Genomic DNA, 15,157 nt, shown 5'->3' with positions numbered 1-15,157 from the left:
GGAGTGTCATGGGAAGCAGCATCACTGGGATGTGGGATGGCTACAGCAGTGCCGTGATAGGAATACATGTTAATTTGGTGTGTCCAGAGGGATTTGGACATGGTGTTTGTGTGCCCATCACCTGGGCATCCTGTCACTGTGCCGGCCTCTCTCCTTGGGGTGTTTTGGGGGGGACAATGGAGCCACGTTCATCTCATTGTGCTCTCCCTGGGATTACAAAGGGATTTTCCACAGCACCAGCCCCATTCCACAGCCCTGTGCCCATGCAGAAGGTGCTGGAAGTTGGGACAGGTCACAGGGGCTCCTGCAGGGATTAACCCACCATCTGTTAAATAATGCCAGCCCATGGGGACATCTCGGTGCTGTGATGGGTGAGGGCTGTGGCTGGGGACACCTTGGGTTGGGACACTCAAGGCTGGAGGCTCTGATGTGGGACTGAGCCTCGTTTCCCCAGTGGTGCATCCAGACCCTCGGAGGTGCTCGGCTTTGGGAGTGTTTTAATGGGGGAAAATGAGTTGGTCTGTTTGGGTTGGGTTGATTTTTTTGGTTTTTCTTTAATGGAGAAAAGATAGGAAATTTTAATGGGGAAAGATGGGGATTTTTTTAATGGGAAAAATGGTAGGATTTTAAATGGGGGAAAAAAGACGGATTTTTTTTTTTAATAGGAAAATGATGTGGGTTTTGCTTTCTCTGCCTGTGAGCAGAGCGAGGTCCTGAGAAATGTGTGAGGCTCTCTTGAATGGTCCTAAAGATGGTGATGCAGGGTGAGAGGTGGAGGCTGAGTTTCCATCAGACACAAGGTCAAACAGAAAAGCTGCACTTGTAAATGCTGAAACCTGCTGGTTTCAGCTCACCCAGCTCCAACCCCTGCCACGAGCAGGGACCCCTTCCACTGGAGCAGCTTGCTCCAAGCCCCTGTGTCCAACCTGGCCTTGAACACTGCCAGGGATGGGGCAGCCACAGCTTCTCTGGGCACCCTGTGCCAGCGCCTCAGCACCCTCACAGGGAAGAGCTTCTGCCTAAGAGCTCAGCTCAGTCTCCCCTGTTCTGGCAGGTTCAAGCTGTTCCCCTTGGCCTGTCCCTACAGGCCCTTTTCCCAAGCCCCTCTCCAGGTTTCTTTCCTGCAGCCCCTTTAGGCACTGGAGCTGCTCTCAGCTCTCCCCTTCAGGAGCCTTCTCTTGTCCAGGGGTATCTGAACTTTCTGGGCTGTTTAAAACCCATTTTGCCAGGACCAGAGTTTACCTCACATATTTACTGAGGTAATGCTGGTGATGTCCCGCATAACCCCTGTGAGGGAACTCCCTGTCACCATCAGCCCTTGTGAACAGCTCTGGGAGGTGCTTTCCACGCCAGTGAGGGTCCCACAGTGCCTTAGGGGCCGGCTGAGGCTCAGCTCTGTGTTGAGGGCAGCTGGAAGCTGTGGCTGACAGAAATAGGGGATGTGTCAATTGGCTGGGACAGGCTCTGATGGCATCTCCTGGGGGGTGGCACCGGCTGCTGCTGCCCCTGGTGATGGGGAACGGGGGGTCCCCAGGCAGGGGGTCCGCAGACAGCCGGGGCTCAGCTCTTGCACCCCCCTCCCTCCCCAGCCTCTTTTGTTCCCCGCTCCGGCCGTGCTGGGGCCGCGCTTCCCATGGAATCACTTCCCAGGCGCTGTCGGAAGGCAATCCCGGGAGAAATTTCTCCCGCATCATCCTTTGGGGGCTAATTGCAGGCGATGTGACGTCAGCCCGATGCGTTTCTCTCGTGAATGGCTGCGGGAGCAGGGCCCGGAGCGAGCCTCATCCAGCCTGGATCTCTCTCTTTCCCCCCTCGTTTCCAGCCCGTCTCCCTAATCTGACAGCGCCTGGTAATTAATCTGGCTCCCCCAGCCGCTGCAATAGGATTAGAGGGAGGGGAAGTGCGTCACGAGGTACGAAGAGGGGTTATGCTTTTGGGGAAAGTGGAAAGGAAGGGGGGAAAGGGGAAAGAAATGGGAAATAGGTTGGTGTGTTCCCGGGGGGGGTGTCGGGAGCGAGCGCGCATGTGAGGAGGTGCGGGGCGGGAGGGACTGGCTGCGCCGGAGCCCGGCTCGTCCTCCCTTTCTCTCAGCATCCTCCGGTGCTCCTGGAGGTGATACAGGCACAGCAGCATCCATGGCCTGCCCCTAGCCTCAGCACTCGGGTTTTTCCCCTCCTCGTTATTCCAGCAGCTGTACGGGATCGGAGGCGTTTGGTGGAAGGGCTCCCGTTCAGCATCTGGTAACTGGGATCGTATTCTCCTGTATTTTTTCAGGCTCCTTGGAAATTGAGGAATGCAATTCTGCCACCATGATGGAAGGTAGGTGATGATCTGAGCATGTCTTTCAGGATCACTGGAGTTTTCAAAGCCGTGGGGGAAGGAAGATGCGCTGAACCTGCACATGTGAATCCTTTTCCTATTAAAACCCCCCAAAATAATGATAATAATAATGATAATAAAATGAAATCCTCCCCTTCCCTAATCCCAGTTGAACCAAAGCACCCTGCCCGCTGCTGGGAAGCTGGCGGATGGTGATATAATATCAAGCCCATCAGATTATTTGCAGTTCCCTCCCCAGCCCTGTGTAGGCAGCTCAGGGTAGGCAAACACCCGGTTATCCATCGGAGCTGCTGGTTCCAGGCAGCAGCCTGGGCAGGGAGATGAACCCCAACCCAGATGGGTTGGTTGGAATTATGATCCTTTGGGCATTATTTTATCCTCTGCTTGGAAACCCACTTTTTCCACCTGCTGTGATGCACAGAGGGTGAATTTAAGCGTTAGCTGTATGCTCAGACCAGGGCTGTGAAGCCTGGTGATGCTTGATGGGATTCAGTGGCTTTACACTGCATGGAGGAGCATCTTTCCAGCAGGAAAAAAGGATATTTGAACTTAGGGTCATTTTTGCCATGTTGTGTCACTGGTTTGAAGGCGCAGGCTCTGGTGGGGGGGGGGGGGGGGGGGGGGGGTTGGATTGTGTCTAATTGGAATAAAAAGGAAATGTGAAGGAAATATGGGCTCTGAGCACAGGAGTGTTGTGAGACTGTGTCTGATGGTGTGTGGGAAAAGCCCTTGGGCATTAAAGAGATTTTAACCTATGTCATTTGTCTCGACTGTATGTAAAGCTCTTTTTAATTCTATTTAATTTTTTAATGCCTGCTGGGGTCAGATGCAGGGAAAGGAAGACTTTAATTTGTATTTTGAGCAGAATGGATACTTGAGGGAATACATTTCTCTTTTATTTCTGCTAAATAAAAATGATCTATTTGAGAGACCTGAGGATGTCAAAGTATTCCCTTGGATTTGTGTTTCCTGGCCCATCGGCCGAGGCAGCAGGGCCCAGCCTGGGGAGGGCTGCATGGAGCCGCATCCAGCACAGTGCTCGCGGCGCTGCCGGCATGCTAACCGGCCTTCCCGAGATGACAGGCAGAAATTGGGCTTCCTCATGGTGTGTCCCTGCAAATCGTGCTCTGCCACCCTCTCCCCATTAACGCAGGAAGGCATCAAGGTCTGTGTAGTTAAGGCTTCTCCTATTGACTTGAATTATTTGCCTCACCTTGGGAATTCAGGTGCTGTAATGACCATGTGTGAGCACCCAGGAATTGCTTCCTGCTATTTTTTCTATGTCTTGGCATTAAGAAAATGAGTGGTGTTGCTCTTTGATGGGAGGAAATGCCTCATGTCAACGTCTCCTTTAATACTGATGATAGTCACGATCAAAAGAGACTTTCATTTTAAGCCATGACATCGAACCCATTACACTGTGCTGACATACATGACTGGGAACCAGACACCCAGGCCGTGCAAGAACAAGTCATTTTAGAGAAGATAGCATTAATAACATGGTTTCTCTTGGAAGTGCTGTGTTTGTGGAGGAATTAATGTGGATAAATTGAAGCTGGCCTCCTGCAATTCTCAGTTTGTGTTATTTGACAAGTTTGGAGGCTGGATGGGGGGAAGATGGTTGGGTGCTTGGGGTCCTTGGGGGGGGGGGGGTGTGTATTTTTGAGGATTTTTGGTGTGGATTGTTTTTTCTGGAGGATTTTTGCCTTGCTTGGGACATGCATATGGGTTGCTCCTGTGCAGGAGCCTTGGCCATGGTGGCACTGGGGATGTTGGCCAGGTGTGGGGCAGCCAGTTCATTAGTCTTTGGTGAATGTGGAATCACCTTTTATGAGTCAGGCATCAAGAAAGAAAAATCTTATGGGTAGCTTTTCTTATTATTTCCAAAATTTCCCCATTATCTGCAACTTATGAAGCTGCATAAGATGTTGTTCCCCAGCTATCCAGTCGCGCAGGAACCTAGAATGATAGCAAGAAAATGAGAAGAAATAATTACTGCTTTTGATGAGTTTTTAACCGGTTGGAAACTAGTTCTACTTGCGGGAGAGTGAGACTTTTGTGAGCAATGTCCAGCTGGAACACTGGCACCTCGATGAGGTGTTCATTTATGTTTTTATTTTGAGATAAGCATGCTTTTGAATGCACTTACCTTGATTTCATCTGAAACTTGTAAACTTGCACAGAATATCTGTGATTCCCTGCAGTAAACATAGAACCACAGCCTGATTTGGGTTGGAAGGGACCTTAAAGCCCATCCAGCTCCAACCCCTGCCATGGCAGGGACACCTTCCACTGGAGCAGCTTGCTCCAAGCCCCTGTGTCCAACCTGGCCTTGAGCACTGCCAGGGATGGGGCAGCCACAGCTTCTCTGGGCACCCTGTGCCAGCGCCTCAGCACCCTCACAGGGAAGAGCTTCTGCCTAAGAGCTCATCTCAGTCTCCCCTGTTCTGGCAGGTTCAAGCCATTCCCCTTGGCCTGTCCCTACAGGCCCTTGTCCCAAGCCCCTCTCCAGGTTTCTTTCCTGCAGCCCCTTTAGGCACTGGAGCTGCTCTAAGGTCTCCCCTTCAGGAGTCTTCTCCAGGGTGAACAGCTCCAGTTTTTTCTTTATATGGGGTGTTAAACATATTAAAGGGATTTTATTAGAATTATAATTATTTAAATCACTTGTCTCACCAAAATATTGGAAGCTGAGGGTGGAGCTTGGAATGAGCCAGTCTGCCTGTCCAGCATGTGCTGCTGACCATAGGTGCACAGCATGCGGACATCGGCATTACCCATGGCCAGTGGGATGAACCTGGCTTGAGTTGATGGTTTTAGATCCTCCTCTTTGGAAATGAGAGTATTTGGCTCCTTTGGAACCATGCAGGTTTTGCAATTTGTACTAGCTTGTTCTCAACCCAATATTGATTTTTTTCTTCTCTTTCCTGCTCCATATTTTCACTATATGCTTAAAAATTGCAGTGGTACCTAAGAGTGGATGCTGTCTCAGGAAACAAGTCCTTGCTGAACCTATGCCTCATGATGTCTCAGCCACCAGAAGTGGATGGTCCTTCATAGAGTGGTGGGATGCAATGTGCACAAGTATTGCTGTTGCTCACCATGCACATTAGGGATGGCTTTGTTATGCCTGTCTTCCCTTAAACAGGTGGGAAGTAGGTGTTAGGGATGGGGACTAAAACCCTCCCAGGTTTGAAGTGAGAAAAATTGAATCATTGAATAGAATCCCAGCCTGGTTTGTGTTGGAAAGGATCTTAAAGCTCATCCACCTCCAACCCCTGCCATGGGCAGGGACCCCTTCCACTGGAGCAGCTTGCTCCAAGCCCCTGTGTCCAACCTGGCCTTGAACATTGCCAGGGATGGGGCATATAACCTGAAGCAGAACCGTATTGTGTGTCAGCACTCGATCTAGGACCCAAACATCTGTGGGAAAGGTCCCACAACATCGTGGAAAGGTCTCTGCGTGTGTGTCTGTAGATATAAGAGGTAATTAGATGTTCTCTTGGATTGTAAAATAACTCTGCAGTACTCAGAAAAACATTGGATGTGTTGTTAAGGTAAACATCCGTGCACAGGAACAAGTTTATCTCCCTTTTCAATCCATCTGTTGCATCTCCAATGTACTGAAGGTATTTTATGCAGCTTAATTAAGTTTTGAAATCACTGCTGCAATATATCACTCAAGCCAGAAGCTCTGTGATGTTCAGAAAGATAAGACAGCACTGTGGCTAATGGGAACAGCCATGGTTACATGGGAGAAGGTCACTCTTCTTCTGTAAGAGACAGTACCTGCGTTCCTTCAGAGCCCAAATCTGATATTTGCTGGAGATAAGCTCTCAGAGTGGAAATATCTCTGGAATTCACCTCTCCAGGCTTTTTTTGCACATGTTTCTGGAAGCTGCACATGTCCTCTGGGAACTTCCATGGATATCTGGGCACATCCAACATGGCCAAAACTGTCTTGAGTCATCTTTTGGCAGTGGTTGTCTCCAGGTCTTACATTTTCATTGTGCTGAACAGGTAGTGCTGGGAGCAGAGGAATTTAATGGCACATTAGAAAGTCTTTTTCTTGATTAGGGGAAAAACATGGCTTTATTCTATTTTAGGTGGTCTGGTTTCAGCAAATGGTGTGTTTAAATGTGCTCAGTGTGGGATTCAACAAGGAAATGACCTGGTAGAAAAGTTTGGGGTTTATTTGAGAAAGCCAATAGCAGGTTTGATGCAATTAACCTAAATCTGGGCATGGATGGCAAAACCATCCCAGAGATCCATTAGGACCATAATGCTAAACTAGGACCTGTGTTTTCCAATGCATTGTTTGAGCTGTAGTCCATGACCAAGCTTGGGCTTGCAAAGAGGCTTTGCTTGCAGGAGCATCTCCAGCTGTGTCCTTTGGGATGCAAGGGGGATTTTTACAGACCTGCTGCATAACTGAGAGGCCTTGGTGTTGGTGTGGAAACTGCTTTCATGAATGCAAGAGGAGATGGTTTGGTTGTTCAACACAAGAGTGCTGAGGCGCTGGCACAGGGTGCCCAGAGAAGCTGTGGCTGCCTCATCCCTGGCAGTGTTCAAGGCCAGGTTGGACACAGGGGCTTGGAGCAAGCTGCTCCAGTGGAAGGGGTCCCTGCCTGTGACAGGGGTTGGAGCTGGATGAGCTTTAAGGTCCCTTCCAACACAAACCATTCTGTGATAGATTCTGATTTGCCCTTGGTCACTCCAGTGGAGTAAATGTTATGGTGAGGATATGTAAGAAGAAAAGTTATTTTGAATGTCTCCATCCTTCAATCTGCTGAGCTAAGCAAGTTGCAGCAATACCTTCTAGTTTATGGAAGGGTAAGAAGTGGGAACATCCCTCTTTGCAGGCATTCAAACCCTCCCAATGGACTGGTTTGCGTTTTTCCAGCTCTAGTTCACCGGCAGCATGTCCTTCCCTTTGCAGGGAGGGAAGGGATAAAAAGACTGTAGCTCAAAGCTAACAACTATGAAAGAAAAGCTCCCACTCAACCCCTGTGAGTTTGGGGAATGCTTTGGATCAGGGCTGGTGGTACTTGTCAGTTAAAACCCGTGTGGTGCCAATATGATGATTTAAACCAAAATGCGTGTGAGGCAGCGAGGTTGCAACTAAAATAACCAGCGAGAAGTAGAAGCTGAGGCAAAACCCAAAGAGGGTTTAATTTTGGGGGTATAAAAGATAGAAAATAGGGCAAAATGCAGCAACTGTATGTGATACAGGACTGCAAACTGCCTTCTTGGATTGAACCTCAGTTTAAAGCGTGCCCTTGGGCATCTCTAACTAGTGCCTAAGCGCAATGATGTGGGCTCTTTTGCCAAGGCAGACACTTTCTGCATGATTCATGGGTCTTATTCTAATTTTAAAGAGACTTTAGAAAACAAATTACAGGTTGAATCAGGTGTCTGCTCCTCTTGCATCTCCATCACAGGGTCTGAAGCAGTCAAAGGTGGAAAACAACCTTCCAGTGCCTAGAGGGGACTTGTAGGAAACCTGGAGAGGGGCTTGGGACAAGGGCCTGTAGGGACAGGCCAAGGGGAATGGCTTGAACCTGCCAGAAGAGGGGAGACTGAGCTGAGCTCTTAGGCAGAAGCTCTTCCCTGTGAGGGTGCTGAGGCGCTGGCACAGGGTGCCCAGAGAAGCTGTGGCTGCCCCATCCCTGGCAGTGCTCAAGGCCAGGTTGGACACAGGGGCTTGGAGCAAGCTGCTCCAGTGGAAGGGGTCCCTGCCTGTGGCAGAGGTTGGAGCTGGATGGGCTTTAAGGTCCCTTCTAACCCAAATCAGGCTGTGGTTCTATGAAAAACATGGTTCTGAGTGGAAGCTCCCTTCCCTAAATGCTTGTGCTGAGGCTGTGAAGCTGTAGGTGGTATAAAATGTGATTTGCCCAGCGCTTGCTCCTGGGATCATGACTCTCTGCTGGGGATTGAGAGAGAGCATTTCAGAGGGAAAATTGGAACTGGGGCAAGGGCAGAGCTCCTTCCTGAAGCAAGAACCTTGAGCTGTTTAGATGCCCAAATCCTGCTGTAATTGGAGACTGTCACTAGAAGCCCTTCTGCCTTTGAGAAGCGGATGGGGTGTGATGCTGGCTCTCTCACATGTGGTGGTCTTCCCATTTCCTTTGCTGGTCCAATATAGCCTCTTTTCTTAACTCTTAAGACACTGTGTTTGAGTTCCTACAGGTTCAGTAGGAAAAAGGCAAACACCTGGCTCCACACAGTGTGTTTGTCAGCAGTGTGGGATGCTCACATGCAGTGCAGTAATACAAGTGTAGCCCTGTTTGTCTTGCCAGCTATTGAATAGCCTCAGCTCTTTGTTTTTAGTAGAAATTCAATAACAGACTGATTTTTCTGGGGGCTTTTGGAGGTTTTTTGCTTTATCTATGTGAATGAAAGAGGAGTTTTTGCACTTACAGCCTCACAGAACTCTTCACTTTAGTCTTTGGTTTAGTTTTAAGTGTGTTTTGATTTCATATCGTGTCCAACAAACCCCATCTCCTCCTCTCCGCACCAGTGGGCTTCACTGCAGAGGTGGGAAGGGGAAATTCCCTACCATGTCCCCATTTACACTGGATTAGTGCTGACAATGGTAATATTATTTGAAAGCAGTAAGGTATCAGGACTGGGAATATCATACTTTGCAGCCTGTATTTTCTGGGAGTTGATCCTTACCTATTCCAGCCTTGTAAAGCACCCTTAACTTTGGCACATCTTTCTTTGAGTTTAAATTCCTTTAAGTTATGACCCTTTTTTGAGGGAGTTATTGAGGAATAAGAATCTCCAAGTCTCCACCTACATATTTCAGGGAATTTAAAACAGCAACTTGAGATTAATGTCATCATGTGTGGGATGTGTGGGATCTTGTAGAGGGGTTGGGATGGGTTGGTTGAGGAGGATAGGAGCTGTGGTGGTGCTGGGGGCAGGTTTCACAGCCTGCCCTCATCACTTAGTGACAGGCCAAGGGGAATGGCTTGAACGTGCCAGAACAGGGGAGACTGAGCTGAGCTCTTAGGCAGAAGCTCTTCCCTGGGAGGGTGCTGAGGCGCTGGCACAGGGTGCCCAGAGAAGCTGTGGCTGCCCCATCCCTGGCAGTGCTCAAGGCCAGGTTGGACACAGGGGCTTGGAGCAAGCTGCTCCAGTGGAAGGGGTCCCTGTCCGTGGCAGGGGTTGGAGCTGGGTGAGCTTTAAGTTCCCTCCAACAAAAAGCAGGCTGGAATTCTATAGTCAACACCATTTCAGCCCCCAGTTTGGGTGCCTGCAGGATTTCATACAGCCACACAAATACATTGGTTTTGTAAAGCTATAGAAAGCTATAAAGTCTATAGTATAGACTATAAAGTCTATAGAAATCACTAAAGATGGACCCTGCTGTTAAAGCTAATAATTAATAATAAATGGGTGTCAGGCTCTTAAATCCATGTGTGCATTTCAGTGGGCATTTGGTTGTTCTGTGCTTCTCTTAAAACATCACCGAGCATCACGCTTATCACCCAGTGGGTGCAGGTCAGGCTGGATCCTGTGCCCTGCTCTTGTTACAGGCAGCATCAGCTTTAAGAGCATCTCGTATCTCAAACATCAGCCTAGATGGGGCAGCTACAGCTTCTCTGGGCACCCTGTGCCTCAGCCCCCTCACAAGGAAGAGCTTCTGCCTAATACCTGACCTGAACTTCCCCTGTTTAAGTTTAAGCCCATTTCCCCTTCTTTAGAGTTTTGCAGGGGTTTGGCTTGGTTTTGGTGTTAGTACAGAAGACACAAAAGAAGCCTGCATAAGTTATTAATAATAAGGGCATTTATTTTGTCCAAGTTATTTATGATAAGGTTATTTATGCTTCATACTTACCTGGTTCTTTTCCCATGGGGATCTTGAGCACCTTTCCCTTGCATGGCTCTTCTGCAGGGAGACAGATTGGTGGAAGAAGCTCCATCAGTTTAGTCAACCACTGCCTGGAAATGAAGCTTTTCTTCAGGTCAGGTCTCCTGCTCTTATTTTTAGTTACACTATTGCCACAGTTAATCACTGCTTTAAAATCAGGATAATGGCTTGACAGCAGACTGTGGGAGGAACAGGATGGGGAGAGGAACTGGGAAGAAGTGTCTCGTCAGGCTTTATTTTGGGTTTAAATCCTCATCATATGCAAATGTGAATATTGCCAATTATTTTTTATGGAATGACCAAACTGAGAGCAAGTGATGCTTTTCCCTGGCAACTCACCTGGATTTGTCCCTTATCCCCAAGGAAGCATCTCCTGCCTACCTGGGTGTTCTCTTCATCTGGGAAATTGGGAATGGGAGCTCGTGGATGCTGGCTGCAGTGGAGTTGCCTTGGTCAATGAGTCATGGGTGGATGGAAGGCTGTTTCTTAGTGGGAAGGGTTTTGGTGGGGTTTAGTAAGTGCTTATGTTCTGCATGAACAGTACAGCAGGAAAATTGGTGTGTTCTTCATGGAAAATTGTCAAAGGAGTTGCTGGGAACCTGTGGTGTGCATGGAGCAATGGGTTTTAAGGAGATGCCTTTGGGAACAGGGCTGTGAGATAGGAGCTGCTGTTGGCTGAGGAGCAGAGGTGATGGCAAAGCCTTGCAGAGAAGGAGAGGTTTGCAGTGGGCTTTTCTTTGGGGGAGTGAGAAGGAAATACCAGCATGGGTGATGTTATATGTATGGGTTTCCCCTGAACAAGCCCAATGGCCTCCTGCTGCTTGGTGCCAATGGAGACATCTGGGAGCGCTGTCATCTTCCTTTCCTGATACACCAAAAACCTGAAACCTCCTAAAAATAGAAGCCTGAGCGTCATCTGGGAGAGAGAGCCTGTCCTGGACAACTTCTTACACAGCACAGCAACCATTAGAAATGCATCTGGTGTTCCTGTGTGTGTGCCAGGCAGAAATGAAAGCCACAACTGTACCCACATTGAATTCACTGACAGGATCCGTGGAGAAGTCTGTGTCCCACATCCCTGCTTGTCACACACCTGGGGGCTCTGGAAGTTGATATTGACCATCTCTGGGGTCAGCAGGCAGCAAGGTATTCCTGCAGCTTCTTTACCGAGGTTGGTGAATAACCTGTGAGCAATGATCTGCATCCTTCTGATGTTCACCAGTCCTTACGTGCTCAGCCCTTTAGATTCCTGGCCCTGCTGCAAGGAGTATTTGGGTGCTTTGCAGAGGTAGAAAGGTGCAGACCTAAGGGAATGGGAAATATGTAAAGGTCCTAGGAGCCCAAACTCCTCCTGATACATGGGGATGGATGCTCAGAGCTGAGCCAGTATGGGGACTGCTGCTGCAGGACTGGCAGGACACATGGTGGTGGCCATAGGACTTCCTCCGAGTTCTTCTTCTCATTTAGTGGCTGGAATAAGATTTGTAACTTTAGGAAGGTGTTTATTAATTCAAAACCTCCTCGGGCAGTTCACCACAACCTGTTCAGTTGCTCTCATGGCTGAAAATGTGACTGTATTTCTGAATCAGCCACAGGATCTTTTATCACCTCTGCCCACTGGAATGGGTATCCCTTCACCACCACATTTCCATTCCTGAGGTAAGGTTTGGATCCCGATGCATCTGCTCCTGACAAGGTTTTGGTGCTGTGCTGAAGCTCTTACAGGTGCCCACCACCATCCCTTCCAGCCTTATGGCTGCCCTCATCACTCTCCCATGAGCTGTGGATCTGCTCTGGGTTCACCCAAAGTGAAGAACTTTTTAGTCCTTTGGTGTCTTCCAACTGGAATCTCCGATAAGGAGCAAACTTCTCAGCATTAATTTATGTATCTTTTTGAAAAGAAGCCCACAACTGTTGTTCACTTTTCTTTTCAAGTATTTCCTTTCCTGAAAGCCCCAGGCAAGACCCCAGCCATGTTCTGCTCTGGTAGAGAGCGATAGATGCGGTGGTGAGGCCATCATCCCTTTTTCCTTGTCTTTGTCATTTCCTAATAGGTAGGAACTGCTGTAAGCAAGTGGAAGATTGTAATACATGTGTGGGACTTTGCTATTTATATTATATTGTTTTCAGTACCCTGGAAGCCCAACAGGGTGAAGAAAGACCCTTTAACACCTGGTAAGCTCATTACCAAAGACTGCTTTGTTAGCCCACCATGGTAAAGCTAAATGTAGTAGTCTAGTGCCAGTTTGCACTGGAAACCATTGGTCTACTGGGTTGGAATGTGAAGTCAGCGGTAAATACAAGTGCTGCTGGTTAAAAAGTGATTTTTTACTAAGACTGCAGTAGTTGAGATGCACCATTTTGTACTGGGAAGGAAACCCGGTAACAATGGCACTAAATAACATCAGCATGATATTTATTGCCTGTGTTGACCTTTCTTGGTGATGGGCTTGTGGCTGGAGCCTGGTGCCTACCATGACACCACAGCAGCAGAAGACCTTGTCTCCTGAAGGGTTCATCCGTGGTCTGCAGGACCAGGTTGCTGCAGAATGAGCCCCTTTGGGCTGCCAGCAGGAGTGGTGCCATTGCTGCCTGACTGCTGCTTGCTGATGGTCCATCCTCTCTTCTGTGGAGCAATTAGACTTGTAAATGAAGGGGGTTCAAATATTAATGACTGTACCAAGGCGGTGTGTGGAGGGCTCGGTTCCTCACTGAGGTATTAAGCCTGCTGAGAGGCTGGTAATGAGCTGTAATGCAAAGACTGGGTTAGGTAAAGCATTTAAAATGTTATCATGATGTATACTAATTTAATTATATATAATAGAATTAAATTGATCATATAAAGTGGGGAAAGGACAAAAATAATGTGGACTGAAGCAGTGTGGCCACTAAGACTTGACTCTTCTGCTGCTGAGGGTGAAGTAGTTGAGAATCCCTGGGTTTGCAATGGCCCAAACCTGCTCATTTTCGTGTAAAACGTTGGTGCAGCAGCTGGGCCCAAGGTGCTGTGTCAAAGCAGGGGAAGCTTCTGGGCTGACTTGCAGAGAGCATTCGGGACACTGTTCTTTGGGTTATTTATCTGGGGCTTTAATTTACCCTTTGACTTTTTCCTGTGGATATGACTCAGGTTTTCAGTAGTCCTGTCTTGCCTTTGCTTTGTCTTCCTGAGCAAAGGGAGGATTATTATTTCTTTAGCAAAGCAGCCAAACCCAAATACAAAGACCTTTTGGCTATGAAACGGCAGCAGGTTTCCAGGTCTTTGGATTCAGCCTATTCAGTAAGACACAGGTTTATGTGCAGTGGGGAAGCAGGATGCTCAAATCCAGCTCCAAGTTGAGTGCAAAAACAATTCTGCACACCAAAACAAAGAAAACACATAGCTAATAGTGATTATTTCTTATTTTCTCCCCTATTTCTCCCCCTTCTTCCTTATTCTCTCCCCTCCCTGCTGCTGCTTTGGTGTTGAGCCTCTGGCATGGCAATAGATAACGTTTATCTTCATGCACAGACTAAGTAGAACTAATTTCAATCATTTCTTTTTCCTTTAGTCATCACAAAAGAGCGTTTAAGGCAAAGATATTCTCCCTGATGTCTCTCCTGTTTGAGAGGTGTATTGCTTTTGGGAGGCCCATCCTGCTGAGTGAATAGCTCTTCCTTTAGGGACCCGCTTCAGTATTTGGAGGTCCAGAAGCAGCAGCAGCAGCAGCTGCTCCAACTGCCTGGGGATGGAGGGCAAGAGAATGGATTTGGGACATTGGGGTTATTTCTATAGGTGTAAAGTCTTTGGTGTAAGGAAAAAATGGTGCTGGTTGTTCTTGAGAGTAAGATACAGAGAGCTTCATAGTGTTAAATACTGATTCCTGTTTCTCAGATGCCAGTTATTAGCTATACCAGGAAAAGAAAGAGTAATAGTAAATAAAAGATACATAATGCTCCCAAATTTGGACAGCCATTGGTATTTGAAATGAGAGCCCTGGCACACAATGATTAGTTCAGCTTTGGCTTGTGGCTACTCTGAGGCTTTGAGTAAGAGCACTTGAAGCCGTTTGGCTTGATGAGGACCAATTGCAGCGTGTGAAGCTGTTGTACCTTGGAAGGGCCAGCCACTTTGCCCATGTTTTGCTCAGTCATCTCCCATGTGAAGCAGATGGTGAGCCTGTTGTGTAACTGAGCAGACGGCTTTGTTACAAGATTCAGCCAAATTGGTGCTGCTTCACGTAAGTCTAAACAACAACTCATTTCTGGGGGTTTTGGCCCTCCCTGTTCTACTTTGAGTTTGGAGGATGAAGTTATTCCAGGGGGTGAGATGAATGGAAACCTTTCTTGGTTATTAATAACTCGCTTGAGTCTCAAAGAAACACAAAGAATGCTGAGCAGCACTATGTAGTAAAAACAGAGTCCATGTAAGGTTGCAGGATGAGCCCATGGGGTTCAGCATATGGGGGCATATGGATCCCATAGGATGGGCTGTGTGGGATCCCATAAGGGATTCCTTCATCCCTGACCCTTGGGCAGAGAACGGAAGTGAACAGCAGACATCTCCTGGTCCTGCCCTGGCTTGTTTGGTCCTAGTGTTGGCCCCAAAACCACCCAGCCATGGGGTATTGAAAGCATGGAGCATCTCATGTGTTTTGGTAATATTTAAACCCAGTGTTTAATGATGCGCTGCAGTAAGCTTGTGTTTGCAGTGCTTGTTGCTTGTGCCAGTGCTCAGAAAAGTGGGATGTTCCTTGGAAAAACAATAAGTAATTTAAATTCAATGGCAGGTTCAAAGCAGGAGCCAGACCAAAGAAACCCAGTGTCCTCCAGCAGCATCATGAGAGGAAGCAGGGACAGGCCAAGGGGAATGGCTTGAACCTGCCAGAACAGGGGAGACTGAGCTGAGCTCTTAGACAGAAGCTCTTCCCTGTGAGAGTGCTGAGGCGCTGGCACAGGGTGCCC

General features: G+C 48.1%; 1 protein-coding gene across 5 annotated transcripts in view; it reads left to right on the top strand.

Annotated features, from left to right (window-relative positions):
* The window catches only part of SGIP1 (SH3GL interacting endocytic adaptor 1), a 54,109-nt gene that overhangs the window by 3,239 nt on the left and 35,713 nt on the right, over positions 1-15,157 (top strand). For all 5 annotated transcript variants that reach the window (XM_034064141.1, XM_034064139.1, XM_034064137.1 and 2 more), the window contains exon 2: positions 2,275-2,319. In XM_034064141.1, coding sequence (XP_033920032.1) covers positions 2,310-2,319 — 10 coding nt within the window. In that variant the 5' untranslated portion in view covers positions 2,275-2,309. The remainder of the gene's footprint in view (positions 1-2,274; positions 2,320-15,157) is intronic.

The sequence above is a fragment of the Melopsittacus undulatus genome, chromosome 6 (genome assembly GCF_012275295.1).
Source record: "Melopsittacus undulatus isolate bMelUnd1 chromosome 6, bMelUnd1.mat.Z, whole genome shotgun sequence".
In the NCBI taxonomy this organism is placed as follows: domain Eukaryota; kingdom Metazoa; phylum Chordata; class Aves; order Psittaciformes; family Psittaculidae; genus Melopsittacus; species Melopsittacus undulatus.
This window is presented reverse-complemented; position numbering and strand designations above follow the sequence as displayed.